Genomic DNA, 16606 nt, shown 5'->3' on the forward strand with positions numbered 1-16606 from the left:
CTCTGATTAGAAGAAGTTAGGAATTTTCTCAGAAGTATTCAAAGGAATATTTTTTTAAGATCTTACATAAAACATCCCCCTTATGAACAAAAATTACAATTAAGTCACTAATTAATGAAAGTAAAAGTAAAAATATATACCAATAAAGGAGGATATCTGTAACTCATGGTTTAATTTAATTTTATTTATTTATTTTATCAAATTTCTAGACCACCCTTCTCCAGGGTGCTCAGGGCGGCTTACAACATAAAATCAATACAAAATATAAACCCCAACCATAAAACTCAAATCTTAAAAACCCCAACATTTAAACCCATTCATACTGACTCATCCCAATCTCAATCACACTGTCACCCAGAGCATAATGTCAGCACTCAACGGCCTCGGGCCTGCCAGCAAAGGTGTGTTTTTGAAACCTTTCAAAAGGCCATAAGAGTGGAAGCAGGCACCGGCTGGATTGTCTGGATGTCCAACAGATGCTCGATGGCTTCCTGCATTAAAACGACATCTGGATGGGTTCTTGGTAACGGGGCAGCAAAGGGAGAACCTTAGAGGGGAAGAAACGAACTCCAAGGACAGTCATACCTTATGGTCCCCTTGATGTCTGACATGGTCCCCTCCCATTGGAGGTAGAAGAGGCCAAGACGACTCCCTATGGGAGGAAGAGGCTGGCAGTCACTTCTGATGCTTGAAGTGCTGGAAGTATGATCCACATGAGGAATGCTTTCTCTGGAACTGTTGTTTGCGTCTACCTCTGAAGGTGGATCTTGCAGGGTGATATTCCAATGTCTGGAAGGAGGGCTCATGCTGACGAGGAAAGCCTGACCCGGCTCCCCCCGGGCTGAAGGTGGACTGTCCGAAATATGGTGACGGGTGAAAGTAAGTATGGCGACTCTGCAAGGGAAGCATCTTCCTCTTGTCCATAGTTTCAACTAAAAAGAGATCTAAAGACTGACCAAACAAATTGTCAGCCTGAAAGTGCAGAAGCAAGTTTCCATTTGTTTTTGGCATCTGTGCACCAGTGAAGGAGCCAAAGTAGGCAGCCAGCTGTCACTGAAAATTTGACAGCTGCAAGGGACGCATGTGCTGTATATTCAGCGGCTGCCAATTATATTACTCGTGTCCTAAGGTCCTCGTGTGTCCTAAGGTCCTCAGGAAATCCTGCCTGGTATCTGGCAAAGCCAGTGGACTGAAGCTGAAAAGGAAGAGGCAGTTGCTGCCTTGATGGTGCAAGAACCAGTCAGGTGGTTGTCAGGGCCAACTCCTCATCTACCTTAAGGGCATCCTCTGCATCAGGCGGGAAGACAGAAGACAAAGTCGCTACACGGGGGGTCCACACCTAGTGCAGAAACCCCACCCCACCCCCGGTAGCAGCTCTGACTTTGTCTTCTGACTTTTGTACTAACTGCTCAAGGGCTGAATCCACACAGAACAGGGAACCTTCCAAATTGCTGGGGCGGGTAGCCAGGGCTGGGTTGGACCACTGCTTAATAAGGTCCAGATACATCCCCGGAATAGGAAAACAATCTGGGGCTGTGACATGTTCCGTGAATAGTTAGTCTTCCTGGTCCCTACTCAGAGGTTGGCTCCTGATAACCAGAGTCCTTGTCCAACTTAGCCTTAGCGAGCAGCTGATGGAAAAGAGCTGGATCAAAGAGCCCCTTTAACATAGGCTTGCCAGGCAGCTCCTGCTCTAGATCAGACAATCCCCCTCCTCTCAGTTCACTTTCAGAAAGATTGATGACCAACACCTGAAGGGGCTGGGGAACCCTGATCCTGTAACTCATGATAGGTGCTCTCAGCCTCAAAGATCTGCCAGGGGGGGGGGGGGGCAGGTAGGCACCCAGTCCATGTTGCTGCTGCACCTGGATAGCATCAGAGCCTCAAGGGAGGCATGTTCTGTTCCTGCCAATTCTCAGGCCTGAGCCAGCCACCGTCGGTGCAAAGGTGGCTTCGGGGATGCTATGGACTTGGGGTACTAGGGCCAGGTCTGGAACAGTGATGGGATCAAGAGCAACAACTTGCTGAAGGCTCGGGGTCCTAGGGTTGCAGCAGGAAGGCTGGACTCTGAGAGCCCCCCTATTTCAGTGGACTGTATGGTGCCAGCAACCTGCTGAGCCTGAGCCACCTGCTCGGGATCATCAAGTTAAGGGCACTGCCATTTCACTGCTGGCCAAATTGCTGTGCCCAACAGACGATTCTCTTATACTGGCAATTTCCTTCTCCACAGCTCTTTGTCTCAGTCATTCTGCTTTTCCTTCCTTCCATGATGAGGACTGGTGAGTTGAGAATTTGGCCTTGATCTTGTATGCTGAGCTAGGTTCCGTGAGCATGGCTTGGTGGGGGTCATGTGACTGAGTGGGCATGGCTAACTTGACATCACTCAAGGCAAGACACAACCCCACCAAGCCACACCCACAGAACAGCAAGTCTGGTGTTGAACTCTGCTTCTCGTCTCTTCCTCATGCTTACTATGTGTGGATGAGTCAGGGGAGGGGAGGGGCCAGCCAGTACTGCAATTTACTGGTACTCTGAACTGTTGAGCTATTCTGTTCTATAGAACCTGTCCGAACCTGCTGTATTTCATCCATTAGTACTTTGTCCCAAGTATTGTCATCTAAGGGTGAATACAAAGCGTGACTTTTCCATGGCTGCTCCTGTCCTATTGCCCCATGAGGTCTAGCAGGCCTCCACTTTTATCCCTCCATCACGCTTTCAAGACCTGACTTCCCCAAGAGTTGGGAGATTAGATGACTTATTCTCTTTCTACAGGTAGCTTATAGTTTGTTTATTTACTTGTATCCTGCCTGTACTATTTTTACAAATAAGGCAGCAAATACATCAAACATGCTTTCCTCCTTTTGCTTCCACAACAGCAACCACCCTGTGAGATGGTTTGGGCTGAGAGAGAGTGACTGGCCATGGTCACCCAGTAGGCTTTCATGGCTAAGGTAGCTTGATGCCTCAACTAGTCCAAATATATACATATGTATACACACACACACACACACCCCTAAACATACATTTGAAATATTTTAAAATAATAAAAATATCCAAAATAAATACAGCAGCTGGATTATTTGGCCAATACGGCCAAGAAGTGGGGCTCTCAGCACCTTTAGCACCCAGGTTCGAGAGCACTGCCAAGTTTTTAGAGCTTTACTAAAGGCTAAAAGGTTTGGGGGCCATTGTAATCTCCAAAGGGAAGATATCCCATAAAGATGGGACTACTGCAGAAAAGGCCCATGGTGAAGCATTAGTGCTAATCCGCATGATGGGCTGGTGCCAGTTTTTTCCTTGTTAACATTTTAACAGTTTTATAGTTTTTACATTTTTATAAGTCTTTATTTTTGATCAGGAGTCACCCAGAGTTGATTGAAAAATGGGCTAGAATTATTTTTAACACCAGAGTATGTATTAATAAAAAAGATCAACAATGGTAAGAACACAAATATTTTCTATGTATCTTTTCCTTGGTATAGTCACACGACTGCTATGGTTCTTGACTGATTTGAAACTCATCGAATTTGGTACTCAATGTATTTTGGTGCAGTTCTCATTTATTTGGTATTGGGTGCACAAGCTAGAACTTGGTGTTGGCTGCCTCATATCTCACTACCCTTTCCAGCCGAAACAAAGGATGACACATTAGTCACCTGATTTGATACTTGTTTTTAGTACTCTTCTCACCTCCCGGAACCAAGTAATGATGAGTATTGACCACTGTATAATGGATTGAAGTTATGTCAACAGGATCAGAATAACTGACTAAGGGAACAAGAGCCTGCTAATGAAATAGCTGTGATTAGTCATAAAGCAGGATTTTTTGGTTTGCATATGGGGAAGTAGTTAGAACAGATTACACATAAAACCTCTGATGTGTTTACATCAGATTAGGATTAGGAATTTAGTGCTAACTCCAACAATATTAAATCCAAACGTGAAATACTGCATCTTAACTGAAAAATATAAAACTTTAAAAATTAGCTTTAATAATAGCTCAAAATAGAATATTCACTATCCTTCCTGTAAACCCTAAACTTCAATATATCAGGTTGGCTGCTTTGATGTTGTAGCAAGTTTTTTCTACCAGTGTTGTTACTGCATCATTTCTGAGAGAAGATGCAATGCTTCTCGCTAAAACTAGCTCCAGCTCTTGAAAATTCTGAAGTCTGGCCACATCTTCATCCTTGGAAGAGAAAGGAAGTAGTATTTTTAAAATAATTAAAAGCAGTTTCAAACTGAAATGTAATAATAAAACAGGTAACAGAGACTGCATTAAGTTGATGGATTACTTTAATACTACCTTAAGAATCTCAGTTAATGAGAAATGTTCTTTTAAGCTTCAGGAACTGTTCAAGCATTCCATATTTATTATACTAATCCATATTACAGACTAAACCCAAAGAACTTTTATGAAACCCCTTTCTCACCAGTCCCTGGAACTATTACATATTTACTGTGAAGAGGGATGCAAAGTGCTCTTATCTGAATATATTTAAGCTCAATGAAATATCCCAAATGCCAGTGCTATTCTGAGAGCAGAGTGTCTAGACTTATTGCTTTGTTTACACCTTGTCAATGAATGCAAGTTCCAAGTTAGAAATGGAACATTAAAGGCTAAGAGATATACAGTATGTGCCACCCTTTATATAAATTACTGGAGTACCAGACTTACACACTACACTCATCAATTATGCAGTTTGCTCAGTTCTGAGTTTGGCATCTAGGAATTTGGTTATTCTGGCTCAGAGACCAAAATTGTAGTAGATTTTGGCTACCTTTCTGCCATTAGAAGGGTCGAAATGACCACAGTATGAAAAACTCTCCCTTTAAATCACCCAAATTTTGTGAAAGTATCACAAGAAAGTCCTTAATCCTTATACCAGTAGCATTTTCACATAAAAATATCACAAGATTTGTTTCATAAGAAGTTTCAGGTATATTGGGGATGACATGCAGACAACTCGTAAGTTATGGCTTGCAGTGCTAGATGAACCTGGATAATTGAATCAGTGCTGCTTAAGCAAATCAGCTCAATGCAGAAACAGCCAGTTACTAGTATTAAAACAAGGAATAAGAAATCATGTTTGAAAGTTTGCTTGCATGTACTAATTCCGCAGTTACATAATAACATTTCATTTTCTATTTATCGTCACAGTAATGTGATCCAATTCAATGCGGAATTACTAAATGTATAATTACATTATTGTTTTTAAAGAAAATATTTGAAAATCTAAAATAAAGTATTTATTTTAAAAAAAGGTTTGCTTGCATACAGCACTTTTACCAAGTCTGCAAATCCTTGGAAGGGGAGATAATCTTACAAAAACATAGCTCAGCTCTTATATATATTATATACATATAAGAAGTGAGCCAGCCAATTTTATTTTAGATATGCCTGTGCACATAAACAGATGCAATCTTGTAGATATGAGAAGGTTGCAGATATGTCAGATTAAGGAGGAGGTCAGTGCTTCAACAGTAAAAAGGGCAAAGGGCATTGTAAGATCAGACAAATAATATGTATCATCCTGGTGCAAAGGTCCTCTTACTTCCTGATCAGGCAGATAATAAGGGTAGGAGGAAGTCAACCATTTTCCATGTTCCCCCTTATTTTACCCTTTTGAAACAAGCCTAGCAGTTTCTGTTTGATTTTTTCCCCATCCCGTCCTCTGTATTGCTCTTATTGGCTATAGTTACAAAGTTCTACATGTTAAGAAAGCAGTACTCTGAACACTGTTTCTGAGAGCTGAAGTGTGACTGAGGAGGAAGCATGGGATAATAGAATTACAAGAGCATTGGCAGAATCTCAGATTGAGAAAGATATTATCCAGCATGGATTTCAAGTTATTAATTAAACCCATAATGCTAAAAACAATGAAACAATTGTTCAGAGATGATTGATTTGCAAGAATCCTTAACTGAATCTTACCTCTACTCCTGCTTGTACATACCAAACAGAAGGTCTGTGAACAGATGCCATACAAGGGGGAAACCTCTTTGGCAAGGAAAAATAATTATTGGCCTTGCCAATACAGATCAGCCAATTGCTTTAGATAAATGTTGATTATGCTCCTAGCAACTAACTGGTGGAACACTCTGAGGTGGGTTTATAAAACAGTTCTCCACATTATGCTAACAGCAGAAAGCATTTGGTACAATTATTTTATCAAAAACTATTGATTTATTACAGTATGTTTCGATCCTCTATAGCTGTGATGGTGAACCAGTGGCACGCAGAGCCGTCTCTGTGGACACACATGCCATCGCCAGCTGCTATTGTGGCTTCCGATACGTCTTCGTGGGCACCAGAGCACCAGGAAATGGCTTGAAAATGGCCCGAAAAACACCCCCAAAACAGGCATACACTCCGGCACGCGCACATGCACACACATGCACGCGCATGTCCGATTTGGGCACTCGGTGTCTAAAAGGTTCATCATCATTGCTCTATAGAAAGTTTACATAAAATAGCAGTGGTAAGAAGGGAACCACAGCATTCAGGGCAGTGAACTGCAACAAGTGCTTAAATCTTGAAGTCCGTATCAACTAACATTTAAAGGCCAGCTGTTACTTCTGTCCCAATTGAGCACCACCCAGGTTCTCCATGATATAGAAACTGGCCTGTCTCTGAACTGACAATCCAGCCAGAATTGTGCTCCTTGAATTGCATTAATTTTAAGCTACAATTTATGCTCATTTCCTGAAAGTGAACTGTTCTTCCCTACTGAGAAGTACTGAAGCAGGGGTGAAATGATCCCGGTTCGCTTTTGCCTGTCAGTCGTCGGAGAGCTGGTCACGAAGGCACCCACCCACATGGACACTGGCACTTGGGCTCTTTTATTTACGCTTTGTGCATGCAATGCAAAGAACCCAAATGGTGGCAGGCAGGCAGAACCTCGCATCACCTTCATGACTGGCTCTCCGATGACCAACAAGCATGAGGGAATCAGGAGCATTTCACCCATGGTCTGAAGGCATTCATTCTGAAAACCTGAGGTTGAAGGAACATTCAAAAAAAATTTTTGATGATTCACAAACATGCTCATGCACATAGAGCAAAAAGTTCTGTTTAGTTGTTGCCTGAAGGATTTCTTCTTGTATTGCTATCTAGGCAAGGAATATTCATGTGTGAAAAATTCTGAACTGATCCTAAAGCCTTTTTAGACAGTAACACATTAAAATGTAGGATGTTAATCCTTTCTGCACTACCTAATTTAAAAAATCAATTACTGTATATGTCACAATAACAACTGCTAGTTCCATATTTCTTATGTACTATTTTGCATAGTGAGAAATTTTCAACAGCTAATGTCACCCAAAAAAATCAAGAGAAAATCTTTTGTGTTTTACCTTTCTCAATAACGTATTAGGTAATTTTCTAATTTTCTCCACTTGTTCAGAATTAATTCCCAGCTCACAGCAACACACATTGAGCAGATCTTGGTAAGTCAGTTGTTTTCTGTCCAGTTCAATTTCAATGAAGTCATATTCTTTAGGATTTTGAACTCTTACTTTAAGCACCAATTCTGTGTCTTTATATGGGGGGGAAACATATATATTCATATGAAATAAATAAGCTCATTAACAAATACAAGAACTAAAGGGATAAATTCTCTGCAATACCCAAATCATTTTCTTTAAAACTATCTCCTTCATTAATAGAAGAGAGAAATGCCTCCAGACAATTATGATTAACAGAAGAGATTAACTGAAGAATTAGGAAACCAGATACTGAAGGCAGGGCTTCCCTGAAGAAGGAAATGCCAAATCATTGCTGTATTCTTGCCAAGTGGCCATATCCATCATTGTGGGCTAAACCTGACTTGAGACAGATTATACCTTAGCATGTAATGGGAAAATGAAGACTGAAATATAGTGCTGATCAGTAGTGGGTTTCATTTACCTTCGCTACTGGTTCAGAACGTGTGTGAGCTTACTTCGTTCATGTGCAGCGCTTCTGCATATGTGCAGGTTGTGTTGACGTACGGCTGGGTGGCTGGAGCCACCCGCCGCTGTAACTACTGGTTCACCAGAATCAGGGTGAACAGATAGCAACCTAACACTGGTGCTGATGGTTGTGGCAAATGGATAAGACTGAGGACAAAGGAAAAAGGGATTCACTATCTATACAGGTACTGTAGTCCTCAAGTTACAACCACAACTGAACCCAAAATTTCAATTACTAAGCAAGACAGTTGTTCAGTGATTTGCTCCATTTTATGATCTTGCCACTGTTAAGGGAATCATTAGTTATGTTACTAACATGGTTATTCAGTGAATCTGGTTTCCCCATTGATTTTGCTTGTCAGGTTGCCAATGGTTGATCACATGACCCCTGGACACTGAAACTATCATTAGATACAGGCCAGTTGCCAAGTATCTGAATTTTGATCTTGTGACTGTATGGATGCTGCAACGGTCCTGCAAAAGTGTCACAAATGTGAAAACCGGCACTTTTGTAACTTCAAATGGTCATTAAATGAATGGTTGTTAAGTCAAGGACTATCTTGAATTCCAAAAGCCTGAGCTCCTAGAACTATTGTTGCCTCTTCTAGTGCCCATCCAACCTGCCCCCCAGCCCCACCCCATCTCGCTTTATCATTGGCGCTTGTCCATTGGAGGAGGAAGGGCAAAGCTGCTAAACAATTTATCGAGAAGAATAAAGAAAAATTACGTGAAAAGTTTTCAGTACCATGCATGTTGCATGGAAAAGTTCCGTTGAAAAGCAATGGCTGTAACACTGACACTGCCTCCCCCGTGGCACTGTTTTTCTGGTTAGGCACACGTTGCATAGATGGACATGACGTCAAGTTATCTCTGTTGAGATGTGTAGATGAAGAAGATGAGGCACTAAAGCTTTGAATTCTAGACTTTATGTCTTCGGTTGCTTCTGCAACCACAGATGAAATGAGCTCCTCAACCCAAAAGTGTTTCCCAGGGAATTCGGTTTCTTTGTGCAAAGAAATGGCCATGCCATTGTTTTCTGCCTGAACTCTTGATAAACAAAGGCTAGTATCACCAGCAGATAAGTGAGGTATGGCGGCATTATTTTCTTTGGCTGGAACAGCCACAAGAGTGGCACCATCCCCTTTTTCATTGTAAGTTCCTGAAAATGATTCATTGATGAGACAGTTTGCCATACTCAGTAGCTTTAAGTTATTCACTTCTTGATTATCACCACTTTCCATTTCGGGAGCTATTGGGAGAAAATAAAAATTTAAAAATAACATATTTTAAACCACTATCTCCTATGAGAATAGTTACTCCCATACATTCCAGAATTAGCAGAACTAACTGTATCTCAACTTCATTAACTGCAAAGGAACAGCAAACAGTTTAAGTGTGAAATACAGGTAGTCCCCAAGTTACGGCTGCAATTGAGTGAGCCCAAAATTTATGTGGCTAAGTGAAACATTTATTAAGTGAGTTTGCCCCACTTTATGACTTTTCTTGATCATTGTTAAGTGAAGGATTGCACTTCTTAAGTTAGTATTGTGGTTAAGTGAATTCTGTTCCCCCCACTGACTTTGCTTTTCAGAAACATGCAAAAGGAAACAGAATCACATGACCCTGCAACCGTCATAAATATGAATCAGTTACCCAGCATCTGAATTTTGATCACGATTATGGGGATGCTGCAGAGGCCGTAACACTGAAAAATGGCCATTGGTCCCTTTTTCAAGTGCCATTGTAACTTTGAACAGTCACTAAAGAAACTGTTGTAAGTCGAGGACTGCATGTACAGGACCCATAAGTGGAGCTACAGTGGCAAATGCTTGGCTAAGAATAGGAATCTTGCATTGTTATATTTTATTTGGAAGCAGAGGATAAAATAGAGAAATATGCCCATCCAAATGCCCAGCAGCACAGAGTTATATCTAAAGTGTCACATAATGCAATCCAGGAAGCATGCCTTTAACTGTCACAATGCCCGGTCTATGGAACACCATCCTTCCCTGAGATTCAGAGGCCCTGCTGATTCTGCTGGTATTAAAAAAAACACTTGCTTATTCCCTCTGGCATGAACCAATTAAATGAACCAATTGTACCACTGAAGCATTTACATTGAAAACCTCTGATTATTACTTACATAGAAAGACAATAAGTTGGTCCTTAACACTAATAAGACCAAGGAGTTTATAGTGGACTATAGAAGGAATAGATCCAGTATTCAGCCCTTGCTTATCGGTAGATACCAAGTGGAGCAAGTGGCCAGTTTTAAGTTTCTGGGTGTTATCATAAAAGAGGACCTGACCTGGGGAACTCACATTGCAGCACTGGTCAAAAGGGCTCAACACAGATTACACTACCTGAGACTTCTCGGGATACAACTGAATGAAAAACTGCTGGTGACCTTCTACCCCGCTGCACCATAGAAAGTATTTTAACTGTATGGCTTGCCAATTGCACAGTGGCAGAGAGCACAGCATTCCAGAGGATTAACATCATTGCCCAGAATATCACTAGTTCCCTCTCCCCTCTTTGGAAGAACTTTACAGCTCTCGCTGCCTTAATAAGGTTCAAAACATTCTTAAAGATCTATCTCATCCTTGGCACCCTTTTTTGAACTACTGTACAGTATTACCATCTGGCAAATTGTACAGGATAATAAAAGCAAAGACAAATAGGCTGAAAAACAGCTTCTATCCCAGGGCAGGAACTATATTGAATTCTACTGTATAATGCAATATTAGGTTTTCAGTCTAATTGTATAAAATGTGATGTATGTATGCAGTTATAACGTATACTGAAGATGGTATTTAATTTTGTTGTATGAGGTACAATGACAAACTACACTAAACTAAACCAATTAACATTTTCCAATCAGCGCAGGTTTGGGCTACTGCCTGAACGGGGGCGGGGGGGACACACAGTGGGGTAGCGAAAATGGAGCTCCACCCCAGAGCACCCAATTTGCACTGAAAGATGTTGAAAGAAAATGTAGGGCGTCCTGCATAAGCCATGCCCACAATGTGGTAATAAAATTTTTGGTAGCCCTTCACTGAATCAGAGTCAGAGAAATGAGACAGAGAGCCATCTATAAATCACTGAAATAAATAAATAGAATGATGAAATCACTTTCCGAGGTAGGTTAACTTCCAAGGTAATATCTAGATTAAGAATCCAAGCTTGCACAAAATGCCAAAAGCATGTTTGGAGTACAACTGGGCTTGGGTTTCATCTGTGACATAATAAGAGGCAAGCAGGTAATATAGGCTACAATTTTTCTGTCTTACTGAGAAGAGGAACTCGTGGGGAAGAATCATAAGGGTGAGATTAAAACAATATCTTAATGAAGTTTAACAATAACATCAGCAAACTCTTTTAAGTTACTTAGACATAAAGCAAGAATGAAATAAATATTTTCTTATGTCACTCCTTCATTATGAACTTAACTGATACCTCAGAATGCAAGCGTTATGCTCTAAAGACAGATCCATTGAATAGTTTTAGAAAGATCAATTGAAGCTATCAAGCACACCTCCAAGAAGTTTTCCAATTTCTTTTTTTGAAGTCAAATGTGCTGCCAGATCTCCGTTCTTGGTTAAAATCCCCTTATCAGCTCCATGGTCTAGCAGGTACTTAACTATATGAGTTTGGTTACGCTTGCATGCCCAATGCAAGCATGTCCTATGTAAGAGAAATGTGAATTATCAAACATTTCTATCATTGTGACATATAATACCAACCTACAGTTCCTGGCAATTCTGACAATGGACAGGTATTCTGTGAACCGCATCTCTGCCTGACTCCTTGACAGTTCTCCAAGGGCCATAACAGAGGCTTTCTTGCCACAAATGATCATTTTCCCATGATGTCAATGGGGGAGCTGGCAGGAAGTCAGAAGTCATGGTCACATTACATTCCATGTCGTTTAGCAATTGAATTGCTAGTGCCAATAGTGGTTGGTAAGTTAAAGACTACTAAGAGTCCTCGGATTACAACAATTTGAATCTCTGTCACTTAGTGCAATGTCACATGACCAATCCCTTAGTAATGGCAATCCTGACAGCCCCCACCACTATGCAAGTTCCCATGAGTTAGGTAAACATGGGAAGAGGCAGGAATCCAAGAAAGTAGGCTATGAGAGCTATGGGCAGGCAGAAGCCACACAGGTGGGTGCTATGGAATGTGGGAAGGTGCCTAAGGGCTGTGCTACCTAAGCTGGGATGAGATGGTTTGATTTTCCTGGTATTGTGACTATTGCAACACTCTACATGACCATGATTCTGGAACTTAACAACTGGATCAAAATTATGATTGCAATGATCACCATTTGCAATCTTTCCTGTTGGTCTAAGCCAGGGGTAGGCAAAGTTGGCTCTTCTATGACATGTGGACTTCAACTCCCAAAATTGCTGAGCTAGCATGATTGGCTCAAGAATTCTGGAATTCTGGAAGTCCACAAGTTATAGAAGAGCCAACTTTGCCTACCCCTGGTTTATGCCAACAGGAAAAATTGCAAATGGTGATCACTGCAATCATAAGTTCCAGAATCATGGTCAGGTAGAGTGTTGCGATAGCCATAACACCAGGGACCATTCCTAAGCCGTTCTAATTCAGCATCATCATGACTTTGGTTACTAAACAAGTGGTTGTAATATAAGGACTACCTCTCTACATAGAGCATATATAATCTTGGCAATATTGGGGAATATAATAATAATAATTACAATAATAATAACAGCAATAAGAGTTGGAAAGGACCTTGGAGGTCTTCTAGTCCACCTCCCTGCTTAGACAGGAAACCCAACACCAGTGTTCCCTCTAATTTTTTTGGGGGGTGGGCGGAAAAGTATAGTGTCTGAGCGGCAGTCCCTTTGGGACTGGGCGGCACAGAATAAATAAATAAATAAACAAACAAACAAACAAATAAATAAATAAACCCACCCTGTTTTGCCTCAGAGAATTTCAAAATAAAATACTGTACTGTGTGTCTATAACAGTGAGCTCATAATAGAGCAACTCTATCAATATCAAAATGCCACTTAAATAGTTGAGCTAGTTTCAAACTAGATTTTGATTTTCTTTCTCTCTTCCTTACTCCCATTCTTTTTTTCTCTTTTCCTTCCTCTCTTTTTTCTATCTGTTTCTGTCTCTTCCTCTCTTCCTCTCTCTCTCCTTCCCTCTCACTCTTTCCCTCTCGGCTTCTGGGCAGGTTTGGAAAACTCTGAGTTGATGATGATTTTTAAGTGAGCGATTGCTCACTGCTCAGCTTAGAGGGAACTATGCCCAACACTACTTCAGACAGATGATTATCCAACATCTTCTTTAAAACTTCCAGTGTTGGAGTATTTACAACTTCTGGAGGCAAGCTGCTCCACTGGTTAATTGTTTTAACTGTCAGAATTTTTTTTCTTAGTTCTAAGTTACTTCTTGTTTAGCTTCCACCCATTGCTTCTTTTTCTACTCTCAGGTGCTTGGGAGAAATGTCTGACTCCCTCTTCTTTGTGGCAACACTACTGTCATATTTCCCCTGGTCCTTCTTTTCATTAAACTAACCATGCCCAGTTCCTGCAACTGTTCTTTATTTATTATATACTGATCCACATTGGAGCCATAAAGCACTCTAAATAAGACAGAATGGTGTTATTCTTAAGAATGGTTGAGATGAGTGGCAACCATATAGGTATGGTTAGGGCAGGGGTAGGCAAAGTTGGCTCTTTTATGGCTAGTGGACTTCAATTCCCAGAATTCCTCAGCCAATCATGCTAGCTCGGGAATTCTGGGAGTTGAAGTCCACGTCATAGAAGAGCCAACTTTGCCTATCCCTGGGTTAAGGGTAACCGCTGTACTGGTAGTCAAGTTAAAGCCACAACTGAGCCCAAAATTAATTGCTGAGGCACTTAGCCGTCTGCTGCCCCCAAACCCCCGGTTGGAGAAACGAAACCGGCCGGCCCGGAGGCAGAGGGAGAAAAAAAGAGAGGGGGCCCCTTACCAGCCATTGACCTCATTCTGAGCATTCAACGCCACCCCGTTACGGACCAGCATCCGCACCTCCTCAAGATTGCCTAAAGCAGCAGCTTCCCGGAGCCTCTCCTCCAAGTAGCTGCTCATTCCCCCTTTTCTCTCCCCCCCCCCCAACCCTCCGACCCTTAAGTTCCCCCCGCCCCGGCAGGCCCAGGGACGCCCTGTCCGCAGGCGTCCCCTGGCAGGGAGACGGAGGAAGAGACGGAGCGAGGGAGCGAAAAAAGAAGGCGTTGATGCTCCCTCACAGCTCTCTCTCGTCCGCTCGGCTTCAAGCTGTCGGCGTGCAGGGCCCGCCCGCAAATGTCGTTCAGGCAGCCAGGCCAGCCAACCGAAAATGAGCGTGAAGGGAGGGGGCGGATGGCAGGAGAAATTCGACCGAAGGGATTCGAAGCTCCGTTGCCGGGACAACCAGGGCGGGCCTTTAAATGCTTGTAGAACCCGAGGCCAACGACCGGCGGCAGCGGTTGATCCAGTGAAACGTTGAAGCTTCGCGCAGGTCCAGTGTGTGATTTGTCTTAATCTGTTTTCTGATATGGAGAGTTCCAGAACTTTGTACAGTACACCATCCTTAAAAATCTGAATTGAGTACCTGAAATGCCAATTAAAATTTTGTCCTCTGTTTTGTGTACACACATACACACAAATTTGGTGTATTTATATATGCATGTGTATATATGTGTGTGTGTGTATGTGACAATTCCACATCCTGTTGTGCACATTCAACTTTGTACAGAACAAAGTATTCAATGAGAATAATTCATTCATTCAGATCTAGGGTGTGTTATTTGAGTGTTCCCTTTATTTTTTTGAGCAGTATATATACCTGTGTGTGCTCATATATGTATGTATGTATGTATGTATGTATGTATGTATGTATGTAGTGTGTATACACACACACCTATATATAAAATCGGTGTCTATCTCTCCCCCCACACACACGATATATATCTGTGTGCGTGCATGCATGTATGTATGTATGTATGTATGTATGTATGTATAGTGTATGTGTATACATACACACACATAAAATCAGTGTATATGTATATATCTTACTCTCTACACACACACACACACACACACACACACACACACACACACACTGCATTGCATTGGCATCCTTTAATCTTGATTCTCCAGTCCAGAACATGAAGCCTTGGTGGGTTATACATACATGATATATACCAGTGTATAAATGTGTGTGTGTGTGTGTCTGTATGTAGATAGTGTGTGTATACACACACACACATACATGCACACAATATATATACCAGTGTGTATGTGTGTGCGTATGTATGTGTATGTGTGTGTATATACAGTATATATATATCTCACATATTTATATGCATATACTGTATAGACACACCAAATTTCTGTGTGTGTGTAGAGAGTAAGATACACACACACACACACACACACACACACACATTCATACACAATGGTATAAAGTATCTAATACACTGAAAGATGGACTGAAATTAAAAAAAAATCTGCTCTTTTACATTTTGGCTTTTATTTGAGGCCTGTTAAAGCTGGGCAGGGTTGACTTTGGCCACAGATGAGCAACTTCTGTTGCTAGCAAGAGGGTTGTTAAATGGATTTTACCCAGTGAAGGGCTACGAAAAATTTTACTACCACACTGTGGGTGTGGCATATACAGGATGCCCTGCGTTTTCTTTCAACATCTTTCAGTGCAAATTGGGTGCTCTGGGGTGGAGCTTCATTTTCGCTACCCCACTGCATTTCCCCCTGTCCGGGCAGTAGCCCATACCTAGTTTTACCCCATATGATGACCTTTCTTGGCACAGTTAAGTGGATCACTACTGCTGCTTAAGTTAATAACAGAGTTGTTAAGTGAGTCTGGCTTCCCCATTGACTTTGCTTGTCACAAAAGTTGATCGCATGACCCCACAACATTGCAGCTGTCATAAATATATGCCAGTTGTCTGAATTTAAACATGTGACCATGGGATTGCTGCAGCGGTCATAGATGTAGAAAACAGTCATAACTCAACTTTTTTCAGTGCCATTGTAACTTTGAATAGTCAATAAATGAATGATTGTAATTCAAGGGCTATGTGTATTGATTTCATGCCATTTAAACAGTAATCTTAATGAATCCCACTTAAGGAGTCAGTTTCTGTTGAAATTGAACGCCAAATAAAAACTGCTGCAACAGTTTCCCATAATATTCACATTTTTTCAACACAGTATTCAGCTCAGTTTAAGAGGGCCAGAATCAAAAGTGTTATTGACCTATCAATTTAATCTTTGACTGAGAGCAGCTGAAGGAAGAAAAATAGGGAGGCGGCTTAATTTATGCCTTTGTGTTCTCACTTGTGAACAATTCAGGGTATTTTTGCTCTCCAGTTACACATACCAATGCACTGCCATATTCACCCAGTGCATTCCATACCAGTTGCGATAACTTAGGAGTATTTTTCACCTTTAACCTAGAGAAGCAGAACAACACTGAATCATGGATTTTTTTTTAGATTGGACTATGATAATAGTGGGTACAATGGTTAAGATGTACTAGAAACTAGAGAAGAAACCATGATTTAAAACTGACCTCAAGGCTTGAAATTCACTGAGTAACTTTAGGCCAGTCATTCTCTGCAGATTGTGAGAC

At 41.4% G+C, this 16606-nt stretch overlaps 2 protein-coding genes across 4 annotated transcripts in view; one reads left to right on the plus strand and one right to left on the minus strand.

Moving 5' to 3' along the window:
- Positions 1-3323: 3323 nt before the first annotated feature.
- LOC139161245 (ankyrin repeat domain-containing protein 40-like) lies at positions 3324-14274 on the minus strand. 3 transcript variants are annotated; one of them, XM_070740120.1, is made up of 5 exons: positions 13946-14274; positions 11489-11637; positions 8699-9202; positions 7357-7538; positions 3324-4189 (listed from the first exon to the last, which is right to left on the minus strand). In XM_070740120.1, the coding sequence occupies exons 1-5, from the start codon at positions 14062-14064 to the stop codon at positions 4043-4045; spliced, it is 1101 nt and encodes a 366-aa protein (XP_070596221.1). In that variant the 5' UTR covers positions 14065-14274; the 3' UTR covers positions 3324-4042. The 3 variants fall into 3 exon arrangements, with proteins under 3 accessions (XP_070596221.1, XP_070596220.1, XP_070596222.1); XM_070740119.1 differs by having other exon boundaries at positions 8681-9202; positions 13946-14263; XM_070740121.1 differs by having other exon boundaries at positions 8681-9202; positions 11489-11593; positions 13946-14024.
- A 48-nt stretch (positions 14275-14322) lies between these two features.
- The window catches only part of WFIKKN2 (WAP, follistatin/kazal, immunoglobulin, kunitz and netrin domain containing 2), a 54754-nt gene continuing 52470 nt past the window's right edge, over positions 14323-16606 (plus strand). The window contains exon 1 of the mRNA XM_070740118.1: positions 14323-14473. The gene's annotated coding sequence lies outside the window, so the exon portion shown is untranslated. The remainder of the gene's footprint in view (positions 14474-16606) is intronic.

The sequence above is a fragment of the Erythrolamprus reginae genome, chromosome 2, assembly GCF_031021105.1.
Source record: "Erythrolamprus reginae isolate rEryReg1 chromosome 2, rEryReg1.hap1, whole genome shotgun sequence".
Lineage (NCBI taxonomy): Eukaryota > Metazoa > Chordata > Lepidosauria > Squamata > Dipsadidae > Erythrolamprus > Erythrolamprus reginae.

What these genes read in the sequence shown, in the direction of transcription:
- LOC139161245 (XM_070740119.1), bottom strand. Translation starts at nt 14,064, where the DNA reads ATGAGCAGCTACTTGGAGGAGAGGCTCCGGGAAGCTGCTGCTTTAGGC. An exon ending in CAGAATGAGGTCAATGGCTG is followed by an intron (nt 11,638 to 13,945) that starts GTAAGGGGCCCC and finishes TCTCTTACATAG; the next exon opens with GACATGCTTGCATTGGGCAT. An exon ending in TGGTACTGAAAACTTTTCAC is followed by an intron (nt 7,539 to 8,680) that starts GTAATTTTTCTT and finishes CCCCATATAAAG; the next exon opens with ACACAGAATTGGTGCTTAAA.